This window comes from Pelodiscus sinensis, chromosome 1 (assembly GCF_049634645.1).
Source record: "Pelodiscus sinensis isolate JC-2024 chromosome 1, ASM4963464v1, whole genome shotgun sequence".
NCBI lineage: Eukaryota > Metazoa > Chordata > Testudines > Trionychidae > Pelodiscus > Pelodiscus sinensis.
Window position 1 is genome coordinate 68,511,013 of NC_134711.1, and position 14,249 is coordinate 68,525,261.

The following is a 14,249-nucleotide window of genomic DNA, read 5'->3' on the forward strand; positions in this document are numbered from 1 at the left end:
GGGTATTTTGTGTGTCACAGAATCTTGAAACTTGATTATTGCCAATTTGATAAATTCCTAGTTATGGTCAGAGAGTTGCTATAGGCTATGGAAACTAGCTTATAGCAGGGATGTAATAGTATATTCGATTAACTGATAAGCAGTATTTTATAGGTTAATGCTATAAACTATGTGCATTTCCCTCACCCCCTCTCCCTGCCAGTAAATTTTTTAGCAGGCTGACCAGCAGCCTCGCTTGTGACGAGTCTGGGACCTACCCCTACTATGGCTCTGCACTTAAAGTATATTAGGAGCTGGGTGGGCAGGCAGCCCAGCTCAGTCCTGGCTCATGCTGGGTCCAGGAGCTCAGGAACTACTGCCACCCTATGCTGCTGCCTCTTTCTCAGAAGCAGCAGCACAGGGTGACAGGCAGCCGGTCTGTGAGGGGGAGCTGGTTTTTTAAATGGCTCCACTTGCAGACCTACTCTCGCCTGGCACCCAGTGCTGCTGCCTCTGATACAGTGGCTGCCCCCAGGATCTATAGAATATCGACTAACTGGTAGAATTTCATGAGGTTACTTGACTATTGAATTAACTGCTTTTAACATCCCTAGCTTATAGTCACCATAATAGTATCCCAAAAGCACTTTACTACTACACAAATAATAGGCATCATCTGTGGAGTGAAATATGGCAGTTGTTACAGATGTTGTCGTCTTTGGGTTGAAAATGTATTTATTAAAGAATGCTATGCTATATTTCATAATATTTAAACAGTTTTGACCATATAGCCTGGTCAAATTTAAGTTATTTTATTTTGTGTTCAACTGGATATAATATTGTTGTATTCATATGAAAATATTTTTAAATAAATTCTGTTCAGTTACTAATGTTCTAAAAATTCTAGAAGTAAACCTGAATCTCATGTCCTAATAGCAGATTTCCATTTTGTAGGAAATCAAGCCCCAAGGCCATTATAACCTTGGATACAGTGATTCTCTTGGACGGAAAAGCCACATTGATGATTACAGCACATGGGACATTGTCAAAGCGACACAGTAAGTGTGTTGTTTTTGTAGTTTTAAACTTGTCAATATCCTCACTACTGGAATGAAGGTAAAATGAAAATCTCTTTTAGTTGCATATATTTTGAATGAATAATTTATGTTTTTTGTTCTCGGAAACAGCTGATGGATTATAGGATAGGATTTGAAAATTGAATTAAAATGCTTTGGAGGGAAATTTATGCTTTATGAAAATATACAGAAATATTTCTGCAGAGTATTGAGATTTAGATTATTGCTGGAGTGGATGATAGAGAAGAGATTAAATGCTTTCTGAGATTAGTTTTTCTTTCTGTTAAGGCTGTTCCTTATGTTTTAAAATACAAATAAACTACCGTGTGGGCTGGATCACACAGTTACAAAATGCTTATTTGATTTTAAGTGTTAAGACCATTGGAGCACAGTTAGAGTGCATAAATTGGATTCCCCTGATCACCTCTTAAGTCTACAGTTTCACTGAACTGTAAATAAGTGGTACAGTAGAGCTTAATCATTGTGATTGTACTAATGGGGTAAGTGTATTTTATATAGGGGTTAATTTACATAAAATAAAGATAATTTAGAGATTAATCAGTTTCTTATTTTATGTTAATATGCAATTCAGAAAGTAGCAGAAGAGGCTGATTGATCCTCCTGCAATTCAGGAGTATATATGACTTTCATAACCATAATATCTGAGTGCAAATGACATATTATAAAATTGTTTTGTGAATGGTCTGAGACAGAGGTGGCAATATTTTTTTAATGAAAGGCCACTCCAAGATTTTGGACAGTGGTTAGGGGCCTCACTTCTGTGGAGGGGGCACAGGTTTGGGTTGGCAGGTGGGGTAGAAGGGAGCATGGTATAGACTGGACTGAGATTCAGGAGGGAGTGTGGGGTCTGAGAGGGAGTTCAGGTGAAGGAGAGGGTTATGATGTGGGGTAGGGTCTTTGGGTGAAGGGTCCCGAAGAAGACTCTGGCGAGAGGGAGTGGTGTAGGAGGGGGTGCAGGATCTGGGAGGGAGTTGTGACCTGGAGGAAGGGGTTCAGAGGGTTTGGGTAGTGATGTGGGACAGGAGAATGGGGTGCAGGATCAGGGAGGGGTATGTGCATAGGAAAGGATTCTGGCCTGGGGGAGGGGTACAGGAGGAGGTGCAGGGTCTGGGAGGGAGCTGTGACCTGGATGGGTTGGGGAGAGGGGATACTAGGGTTGCCAGGAGTCCGGTATTGAACCGGACAGTCCGGTATTTTTGCCTCCTGTCTGGTTAAAAAAAAATAATCAGAAAATACCGGACACCTAAAATGTCCTGTATTTTCTGATTTTTTTTTCCCAGCCAGAAGGTGAAAATCCCAGGCTGTCCGTCTCAATATGAAGGCAGTTTGGCAACCCTAGTGCTTACCGGGTTCTGCAGGGGAGCTGTCCGGGCCTGTGCAGGGAGGTAAGATGGCGGCTGGCTGCCTGCAGCCTGTTGAGGCCAAAAAGCCTCACCACGCATTTCTTAAATAAACATGTAATCTCATCGAATCTTACACAGTTATTTGATAGTCCCCCATGGTGGGGCGAGCAGCCAGTGTGCTCCCAGCACCGCTCCTGGGGAGCCCCCTGTTACCCAACGCTGCTGTCTCTGTATCAGAGGTGGCAGTAGGGTGGCAAGCAGGAGCCTGTCTGCAAGGGATCATGCAGAGCAGTTCCTGTCCACATGGGGGCCTGAGCTCCCTGCGGATAGTGGCTACGTCACCATCCCATGGAGCAGCCTGTGTCTGTGGTGGGATATAGAGGCAGGGAGGGGGAGAGAGTAAAAGAGGGGGGCAGGCGTCTCTGTGGAGCCAGTATGTGTGGAGAGCTGGCTTAAAAGTGTAATGGCTCTTGCCTGGCTCCTCCCACCCTCTGCACTGCTGCCTCTCTATTAGAGGTAGCAGTGCAGAGGTGGGAGGTGGGGTGCAAGTGGCTCTGTAGGGTTCAAGCCTGCTTGCCATGGGCACTGGCTCCTGTCTCCCCCACCCTTGCTGCCTTTGTTGTGCATGTAGTCGTTAGGATTAATCAATAAATCTAGGCTCACGATTAAAAATACCATCTTGTTTTACTATAGATTGCAGCTGTAATTTAAATCCTTTTGATATGGAGATGTAACTTTAGCATCCTGAGGCCTGGCTGACTTACAGTTTTCACAATCATCCATCCATCATCTGTGACTTCACTGGATATTGTAAATGTATTGAAACTATTCTTTTTGTGACTGGTTTAACCTTTAATTTGCCTTATTCTTGGACTAGTTAGTGATTTTATAGTTGTGGAAGTCTGAAAATCTGTGCTTCTGGACTTAGTGCCTGAAGAGAGATTCTGCAATTGCAGAATGGTAGGCAAATAAATGATGTTGCATGGATTACATCTATCAGATTAGTCTCTAACTAGTATTAGGCTTGCTGATAAAATCATCATTGACAACTTGTATTAGTGTTACCGTCATCAGAATAATGTCTATAGGTTTCCTACAGATAATCACAATATAATTTTCAGTGATCAATATTTATAAGATATAATTAACATAGGACACATTTATACTGCAAAAAAAACCCACCCCACTGTTGTGATGGTGAGTCTTTCTAGGGATGTTAGCACACAATTGTTTAAATGATTAACTGATGAGTCTGGGCTTACTGTTTTATCCAAATGACTACACGCATTCCCTCTCCACCTGTACAGAGGCAGCAAGTTGGGGAAAACGGTGTCCATGGGGAGCCAGCTTTCAGCCAGCTCCCCGTGAGGACTGGATCCCGCAGAACTGTATACCCCCACCTTTGCGTTGCTGCTTCTAACAGAGAGGCAGCATCTTGGAGGATGAGGGGCACAGGTGGGAGTCGTTACATGCAGGAAGCCAGAATTTAAGCTGGCTCTCCATGCATCCTGGCTCCTCTGAGATGACTGCTCACCTCTTGCTGCCTCTCCCCTCCTCCATGCTGCTGCTTCTGTATTCCACTGCAGATAAAGGCTGCTCCGTGGCATGTCGGAGCAGCCTCTGTACATGAGGAGCTCAAGTTCCCCCGCAGACAGGGGCTGCTGCTGCCTCATGGCTGGAAATGGTGAACCAGAGCCAATGGGAGCCGCAAGGCTCTGTGGCTACAGACCCTTTAGTTAAACAAAACAGTGTGAGCCTGCTAGTGGCTTTCCCAGAGCAGGCCCACAGCCCACTCTGAGAAACACTGAATTACTTTATGAAATAGATGAAATAGATGACAGAATGACAACTACTATTAAAATTCCCTTGGTAATGGAAGAGGAGATGTCTCATCCCATCTTTGATGTCATGGGTTCTGCATTCAGAAACAGAATTGTACTTTTATATGGGCTGCACTGGCAGACTGAATGGCTGGCCTGCCATTTATGGTATTCTATAAAGTTAAGGTTGTGCTATGTCCCCCACCCCAGGTTTATACATAAAGTATTGACCGAGTTTCACCTGAATCATTCAGTACTCTCGCTTTTTCCTCCCATCAGACTGCATGGACATGCAGGTGAAAATAGATTACATATATTAAATGCAAAAAGGGCTTTAGTTATTTCAATGGGACTAAACAATTTAGAATTTCTTCTAATCTTTTCGTATTTTATGTTGATTTATACAAAAGTCAAACAATCTCTTTTTCAAACATTATCAAAATGGTTGTGTACAAAAGAGGCTTATACATTGACATGTATTCCTATGCCTGAGGATTTAGGTCCCAATCCCCTAGCGAAGGTGAATTCAATGGTATGCCTTGGATGCATTACAGGTGCTGCTCTCCAGATTTCTGTAACACACAATTGCATACATACACTTGCATAGCATGGTTATTTGGACTTTGGACTTGTCTATACATGTGACTTAGTGTATGGAAAATCAGGGTGTAAATGTACAGCATGCTAACTCTCCACATGTACCCTGCTACCATATGCTAAAAGTTCGGTAGTCTACATGGAAATAACAGAACATCTAAGCACACAAAGAAAGTTTCTTGTATTATGCTTCTCTCTGTGGTATCTGAGTTCCTGATTGTTTCCCTCCATATTGATATTTTTTTGCCTGCAATTGGAATTTTATTTCTTCTTCCAGGTATGGAATATATGAACGGTGTAGAGAATTGGTGGAAGCAGGTTATGATGTACGGCAGCCAGACAAAGAAAATGTTACACTTCTCCATTGGGCTGCAATCAACAACAGGATAGATCTGGTGAAGTATGTGTTAATGCATAGCTAAACATCAGTAATGTCTGCAAGCAATTTCTGTGTGTGTTTATAATGCTAAATAGTCTTTACAGTTCCTTTTTAAACCACCTAATTTTTTAGCCTTAAAATTGGAAATAAAAGCCAGAAACTGCAATTTAGATATTTTGCAGAATCTCTGGGATGCTATAATGTCCAAGAATAAGACTTGTTAAATGCCTAGCAGCAAGGCCAAGCCTGTTTCAGGTCAGTTAAACCTTTCAGAACAGTATTCAGCTGGAATATTTGAAATGCAGAAAGGCTACTGCAAAATTCTCAGGTCTGAATGGCACTTCTAATTTTCGGAAGATGATACAGAAGAACAGATCATGCAGCCAGAGACCTTGAAATATCTCATTCTTTTGTGAATATTAAATTCTCCTCCATGAGAAAAAGGAATCTTATGGAAGAAGGTAGTGAATTTTCTAGGCAACTAAGGTAAAGTCCCTTTGATCTAATACAAAAAAAGAACTTAAATATTCCCTTTTCACAGGGTTTTTTGTCTTATGGAATACAAGAAATGATGACCAAATAAAAAATTCTTTAAATTTTTTTGAACCACAGAGACTACAGTAAGGCCAGATCTATACTCATAGGGAATGTTGAATCAAGATATGCAACTCCAGGTATGTTAATTACGTAGCTGGAGTTGATGTACCTTGTTTTGCGTTGCTCCACTGTTCCCGTAGTTGGAAGCCTTACTCCTCACACAAGCAGGAGTACTGGCAGCGAGAAAGGGCACCCTCTGAGTTCAATTTCAGTGAGTCTTATCTAGAATTGCTAAATCCAACTCCGAAAGATGGATCTTATGTCTAGTGAAAACATGGCCTAAGTAATGTTATAATCTCTTTCCTTTCACATAATATAAATTGAATCTTGATTTAAAACCCTGGCAATCTTTGGTGGGGTTTCTTATAAAGGAGGAGGTGGGGGTAGAGTACTTAATCCAGTTCAATGACCCAGAGTGCAGATTTCAAAGTAGATCTACTTCTAAAGTGCATGTGCAGCCACTACACAACCATATATGAAAAGACAAAAATTAGGCACAAAGAGGTTCTCTAGGTCTTTAGTCTTTAGGTCCCATCTGTTATTACAGGTTCTTTGGCCACCAGACCTGGTTGTTTTCTATTCCCAGGCGACGATGGTTGCCTTTATTTGCTTTTTAAGGGCACTCTTTTCTTATTGCAGTTCATTTTGCTTTCCATTATGCAGAACCACTAAAGGTGACATACAGACATGGAAGAATGTTAGTCATTAGTCTTGCAAGACAGGAAAAATAAGTGGTGTTGCAGTTCTCTTGGCAAAGGCAACTAATCTCCTTTTACACTGTCATAGAAAAGTTTAAAAGGATAGCATTGATTATGGCCATATCTCTAAATTCAAGTACATGGATATCTTCATTTTATTAGATAAAAGGCAGGCAGTAGTCCACCTTTCCCTATCATTTTGAGGGAGCATCTCTGTACCCAGTTGATAACAAAATGTAAGGTACATGGATTCTTCAGGCAATCAGAACTCTGAGTGAGAGTTTTGTCTTTTTCCTGTTCTTCTTCCTTTCTTCATACCTCTAATTTTCCTTCTCCTTCTGGCTTATCTGACAATAGCAGTGGCTGGAATGTCAAAGATGTTTTAAACAACTTAAATCACTAAAATATATGTATTCTTGTCTGGTATTTATATTTCTTCATTAAAAAGGTACAGTGTTTTGTGAAAGCAGTTGGTAAAATGTAATCTTGTAATCTTACTTGTGTTCTCTTATTCATTCAGTAAATACAAGGCGTTGATCATGGTTGATGTCTTTAATGACGTGCTTGTATTACAAATACTCCACTCTCAATTGGCGCTATTCTTAATAGAGTCCAAAGACTGAATGAGCACTGAAACAGAACTATTCTTTCCTCCCCAAGTAGTCATAGTTCCCTTGTGAGGGATTTAAGTATAGAAGTGATGTAGGTAAGAACTAATTTCTGGCTAGTGTAATTATTCACTCACCTCCATAAGCTCTAGAAACTCCCACATCTCCCACTAAATTCACCTGCAAACTTGTCTATAAAAAACTCAGTTTGATTATGCATTTGCTCCCGTTTATTAACTTAAAAGCAAATGTTAACTCTGTAATTATGTCACTTCTAAGGTTGCATTCAGGCCTTACTCACTGTGAAAGAGGGAAACAGTTACTGATATATAACTTCTTTGTTGGCATCTAGAATTTAAAACAGACTCAATATTCTTAATGTTTCTTCTGTTGTAGATGTTTGTGTAACTTGGTGTTTTGTGCTCTTATCATATGATTACTTCATACACGACATGCTAGCAAAATAATTTATTGAAAAGTAAGATGGTAATGAACCAGAATGAACATCTACCATATTAATAATGGTTTGGAGGGTTGTTTTGGAGTACAGATCTGAATTTTACATCTGGTTTCTTGCTATATACTGGGCTGAGCTAAGAAACTTGGATATAACACCTCCACATTTTAGGGTGCCTGAAATCTTGATCTGAGACCAAATTTTGCATATAGATTCAGCCTTAATTTACAGATATTTCCATTGACCTGCATTGAAGAAACTATATTAAGGTTTCTGGCAAGACGTGTTAAAAATTTTTTTTTGCTAGCTAACTTCATCATTTTACAATTTAATCTCTTAAGGAAAAGCATACTTCAGTAGAGAAAATAATTATCTCATCTCACAAAAACTGCACATATGTTATAAATATGAATTGCTACAGATTAAATGTGGATAATTCAATTTGTCTTACAGGTGGTTGGTATTCTTGAAAATGTTTTTCAAAAAATTAAAAACGACTGGATAGAAATTAAAGTATCTGTTATTTGTCCTGGTCTAATAAGGGTAATTGAGAAGCATGTTAAGTCTCTACACTTGGTTAAAGGCATAACAGAAACATTCATTCTTGGAACAGTGATTTCTGTAGGGACATTCCAGTGATAAAACATGCTCCAAAATTGAATGGTCTAAAACTATATTTAAGCTGCACTAAAATTCTGCAAATATTTTTGTCTGTTTTCCATAAAAGTTCTTTAGTCCATCAAATTTACTTTCTTATAACTTAGTTGAAAAATATTTTTCAATTTTAATAATATAAATCTTTTAAGTGAATATAGTGATAGCTAAATTAGCAATCATTCTGTTAATAAAAATGTTAAAATGGAATTAGACCAATAAAAAGCCTGTGTGCATCAAAAATGTAAGACTGGCAGTTTCAAGGAGGAGATTTGTTATAGGGTAATTGGAATTTTTTTTAAAAAGCATCTTAAATATATCTTTTTAATTAAATATTTGTCACTTATATTTCATGTTTATGATTGTAATCTAAAGAATCTAGGTTAAATATATGTTTCATTTTGTTTTTAGATTCTACATATCAAAGGGTGCTATTGTTGATCAGTTGGGAGGAGATTTAAATTCCACCCCACTTCACTGGGCAACAAGGTGGGGACACAATTTTGCATTTTCTTTACTCCCAGTTTAATTAGAAAGTAGTTTCTTTATTGGAGTGAAATTCCTTTATATGTTTGTATTATGGGAATTTGGGGTGCTTTCATGCAAGAATGATCTTGAGAAACTAGGTTGCTGGTCGTAACTGAGTACAGGTAGGACCTTTATAGTCCAGATTTCGGTAATCTGGCAACATTTCTGTTTCAGCGCCCTATGGATGCTTCCAGGCTGGAGTGCTCATGGGGAAAAGCTGGACCCCCAAGCTGAGCAATTCCTCCGCTACCGTCCCAGAGCTTCCAGAGTACCACAGATATCTCATTTACAGCAGTCAAGCTCAGGGAGAGAGGGGGGAAAAGCAGGGACACTTCAGGGAAGAGGCAGTGTGGCTGTGGAGCCCAAGAGCCGGGAGTGCAGCCCGGCAGCCATGGAACTTAGTGCATACCCACTCCTGACCCCTAGCCACAGCCACCCTGCCTCTTCTTCTGAGCCACCCTCCGTCACCAGTTCCCACTTGGTTAATGCCGGCCCTTCTACTGCCACTGGAGCGGAGCACTGCAGCCGGTGACAGCAAAGGGGCCAACATTGATCTTCCCTCCAGCATATATCCTGGTTCAGGATGAGTTAGGTCTTGAGGGGAATGGATCAGAGAGGTAGGTACAACCTGTACATTATATGTTTGGCCTACAAGGACATGGGCATACAGTTAATCTATTGGCCGGTTTACTAGTTTCAGATGAAGATGAGGCTGATCACTATGTTAAGAAAGTATATACATTTTACATAAATTGGAGTCAGTGGTTGCTTTGTAGTTCTCTCTCCTATTGATCTGGGAATCTTGCCTTTCAGGATTGGAGGGGTCTAGAAATACAGAAGTGGAAGATATGAGTCAGGTGATAGGAGAGATCAAAATTATTATGTAGGATATTGTCAAAGTAAAAAAGGGGTGGATACACATGTGTACAGTACAGGATAGACAACTTTCTTCTAGTGGTTACTCCTTGGATACAATAGAATAGAAATGAACGGGGAAGGAAATGTATATGTACTAATATTCATAATTGTGCACTGCAAAAAGGAGGCCTCGGATACTGGTCTTTGGAACATTTAAGTAATTAAATTATGTTGTTACTTCAGAGTGAAAAAACCACTCATTAGGCTAATCTGTTAGGCTTAGTTTTAAATATTAAAACTAATTTATTCCTTTGGGTTAAAGAGCATATTTGACTATGTACGTATTATAAGGTAAACAATTAAACGGATTGTTACTGTTCTAAATTAATTCAGGTTCAGAGAATATTTGACTATTATTTTGAATGCCAGTTGACCAAAGCCATATTTTGATTAACCAGAGAGGATTGTTTTGTGGTGTCATAGCTGTGCACAAATTGACAACTGTGCATATTTGGCACCTTATCACAAAAATGGTGAGAAATGGGAAAGTATCCGTTTCCAAGTAGCACATTTCCCCTTCCCCCCATTAGAAGGATACATTGCATCTCCTCCCTGTAAAAAAGAAAATCTGTATAAAATTTTTAAAAAACAAAAATATAAAATTAACTCATATTTAATTGGTCATAATATTTACAGAATTAGATGCATAATTTCAATTTTCAAAGGAAATACTGTTTTAAGCTTTAGAGTTACATCATTCGTGTCTTAATTGTTTAATTAAAAATGTCTGAATTAAACATTTTTCCTATCCAAATATGTTACCAAATGTTTTATATATATATATATATATATATATATATATATATATATAAAATTAACTAGCTGTATTTGTGTTCACTGTTCTGTTTAGACAGGGTCACTTATCCATGGTTGTACAACTGATGAAGTATGGTGCAGATCCGTCACTAATTGATGGGGAAGGATGCAGCTGTATTCACTTGGCTGCCCAGTTCGGGCATACTTCTATTGTTGCTTACCTGATAGCAAAGGGACAGGTAAACTGAAGTATTGATTACAACATGTAATTTTAGGCTCCTAAACAGATTATTTCATTAGTAAGAAAACAATTACAAATTATGCTTATAATTTCAGTAATTAATATTATGTTATTTTGGAAACTGTCGTATCTTTTTATATTGTTGTGTGTTGCATTTTTAGATGACTGCATTTTAATTGAAGCATCTAATGTCTGTTAGCAATTGTGTGAATACTTTGACTTTAGTTCACATGTGTCTAATGGCCAATATAATATGTGTAAATGTCAGTGTATTTATTCATTTCTTTTCTTACTTTCATTGAATACAATTCCAATTAAGTATATTTTAATTGTTCAGACACAAATCTCCAGATCATTGAAACCTCATGGTAACAGCAAGCAAGACAGAAGAGGCATGGTGATATATGAAACTAAACATTTTTGTGTTAGCTCGTTGTACGCCAGAGGTGGGAAAAATGGCCTCTGCAGGCTGGATCCGGCCTGCCAAGCAAGTTGATCTGGCTGGCAGAGGACCTGCTGCTTCCCTCACCCCAGACTAATCAGGGCCTGGGGGCAGGGGGAAGCCCGAGAAGTCTCCTCCCTCCCTGTCCTCACCCTGCAAGGAGTTCATGGCACTTAGAAGTACTGTGCGCTCCTGACAGGGTAGGAGGAGACTTTGTGTGCTCCCCCCACCCTTAAGCCCTGATTGGCCTAGAGGTGGAGGGGCGTGTACAAAGTCTTCTCCCGCCCTGCAAGGGGCACAGTGCTTCTAAGCTCCGCACGCTGTTTGCAGGACGGAGGCAGGGTGGGAGGAGACTTCACGCACTCCCTCCGATTGGCGGGGGGAGCATGTGAAGTTTCCTCCCATTCTGCAAGGGGCTTAGCACTTGAAGTCTACCGCCAGCTGTTGCTCAGCTCTAAGTGTGGTGCTCTCTTGGGGGGAAATGGGGAGGGCAGGGAGCGAGAGACGTCACTGCTCACCCTCTCCAGGCCCTGATTGACGTGGGGACAGCATGTGAAGTCTCCTCCCACTTCCAGGGGCACAGGTGCCTGTTCAGGGTCTGTGGGTGGGGAAGCATGGAAGTGTCCTGGCCCCGCCCCTTCTGGGATGGCCCAGGGCCACTTCAGAAATTTTTGAAGTGGCCCCCGGTCGAAATTTATTGTCCACCACCGCTGTATACCTTTAAGTCTACAACTCAGCCAAACAATTAATAAAACAATCTTCCCGTTCCTGCTTGGCATGTATCAGCCCATGGGATATAAAATCCCAGTTAATAAGTTAGCTGGTTAAACCTTGGGTTTAACAGTTTAACGCATTATGCAGGATTCCACTCCTGCCCATGTGCGGGATTGCTGCTGCTGGTCCCCCACATTGGGGGGGGCCAGCAACAGGAGCCAGTCTCTCCCTCTCTCCATGTGTAAATATGTAACTACTGAAAATTTACCAATATTTTACCAAAAATTACAAAATAATCAGCATTTTAACATGCCTAATTAGCATACTGTGTAATAAAAACAGTATGTTCCTGGTAAATGGTATGTAGTAGTCAATGATTATCCAGGCATAACTTTATTCTTGCTTTCTGACTGCTTTCACCTTGTAAATTTACATACTGTGTTCCTGTTTATCCAAAACTCTATTATCCAAACCTGTGTGTTGTTTGCACTCCTTCCTAGTCATCTAATGGTAATGTGGATGTTTGGCTAATAGAGCCGAGACTCCTGAACTGGACTGCAAGGTTCGGGATGAGTCCCCAGCCATGAGGGAGGCCACACTGCTGCTGAATGGCTTCTGCAGCAGATAGGGAACCGCATTCAGTCCTGTTACCATGGGAGTGAGTGAGTAGGGCCATAACATCAGAACTGCAGAGGGCTCCTGCACTACTGCAGAGTCAGTGACACTCAATCCCTGAGGGCATAAAATGCAGAGATTGGTGGGCAGAGCAGAGTTGAGGCTTTGTCCCTGCAGAGATTGAGTGTCATCCAGCCATCACTAGTTCAGGTAACTCTCTGCAGCCCCAAGGTCAGTGAAATGAGAGAGTGAAGAGGAGCAGAGCAGAGGCTCCTGGCCAGGACTGTGCAGAGGAGGATGACAAGACTCCAGCTAGTTGCAGGGGGAGACTATTCCACTGCTGGATGGCTTCTACCTTCGATTATTTGCACTCTAGTTTATCCAGAGGAAATCTGTGTCCTTGATGCGATGTGGACAATTGGCAGTATATTGCATATTTGGTTTATTTATAAAGTAGCTTAGATGGAACAGCAGATGGCGCTATTGTATCTTCAAGCTCATGTTTCTATATAGGTTTATTTCATACAGGCAGTCCCCGGATTACGTACAAGATAGGGACTGTAGGTTTGTTCTTAAGTTGAATTTGTACGTAAGTCGGGTACCCCGGGTGTCCCCGATTCAGCCACTGCTGAAACTGACCAGCGGCTGACTACAGGAAGCCCGAGGCAGAGCTGCTTTGCCCCGGGCTTCCTGGAATCAGCCGCTGATCAGTTTCAGCAGCAGCTGACTTGGAGACACCTGGGGTAGAGCAGCTGGGGTGCTGCCAGGTTGGTCCCCGCAGTGCCGAGGTGCGGCGCTGTGGGGACCAACCCAGCAGCGCCCCAGCTGCTCTGTCCTAGGCGTCCAGATTCAGCCGCTGTTGAAACTGACCAGCAGCGGCTGAATCGGACACGCCTGGGGCAGAGCAGCTGGAGTGCTGCTGGGTTGGTCTGGTAGTGCCGACCCTTTGCGCTGTGGGACCAACCCGGGAGCCCCCCAGCTGCTCTACCCCAGGTGTCAGCGAGAAAAGCCTGGTCTGCTGGGGGGCGCGCACTAGCTGCGCCCCCCCCCCCCCAGCAGACCAGGGAGACGCGGGTGGCGGGACCGCTGAGACGCGCCACGGTCCCGCTGCCCGCGTCCTCTGTGGCTTTGCTCCGCGTCTCCCTGGTCTGCTGGGGGGCAGAAAGCTCCTCTTTGTGCTTTACTGTTTTATATATATCGACTCTGTTGGCACCACTACCCTGCACAGCTCTTGTACACTTCAAAGGAGGAATGCGGAAGTGCCTATCAACTAGTTGAGTAGTCAATGGAAATTCCATCGACTACTCAACTAGCAAATTAACCATTACTTAACATCCTTAATACGCAGGCTCACAGTATGCACAGGATACTGCCGCTCAGGGCTGGCTTTAGGAAGTGCGGGGCCCAATTCGAACAATTTCGCAGCAATTTCGGTTGAGCAACAGCTACCTCCTGTGCCAAACTCTGGAGGTAGCGAACACACGCGCGCACACACACACCACAGCATAGGCAAACCCTGTGCTCAACTCACACCTCCTGCGGCACAGCCAGCCGCTGCACTCCTTCTCCGGGGCCAACGCCCCCTCCCGCAGCGTGCCCAGCATACTTCTGGCTTCAGGATGTGGGGCCCCATTAGGCACAGGGCCCAATTCAGGCTCATCGGCCTAAGGCTGGCGCTGCTGCTGCTACTTGTGTAACTGCTGAAATTTTCAATGCTTACGTGGCTATTGAAACGCTTTTTAAAATTCCTAATGGAAACTTAGGTATTGTTTTGTTTGCACTAGCAGAGTTTATGTGGGGCAATTA

General features: G+C 42.1%; 1 protein-coding gene across 4 annotated transcripts in view; it reads left to right on the forward strand.

Annotated features, from left to right (window-relative positions):
• ZDHHC17 (zDHHC palmitoyltransferase 17) overlaps positions 1-14,249 on the forward strand; it is a 123,517-nt gene that overhangs the window by 35,707 nt on the left and 73,561 nt on the right. For all 4 annotated transcript variants that reach the window (XR_012904821.1, XR_012904822.1, XM_075932172.1 and 1 more), the window contains exons 2-5: positions 934-1,037; positions 5,114-5,236; positions 8,641-8,718; positions 10,526-10,670. Coding sequence is in view for 2 of the 4 variants with exons in the window: in XM_075932172.1 (XP_075788287.1) it covers positions 934-1,037; positions 5,114-5,236; positions 8,641-8,718; positions 10,526-10,670 (450 nt within the window). In the remaining 2 variants the exon portion in view is untranslated. The remainder of the gene's footprint in view (positions 1-933; positions 1,038-5,113; positions 5,237-8,640; positions 8,719-10,525; positions 10,671-14,249) is intronic.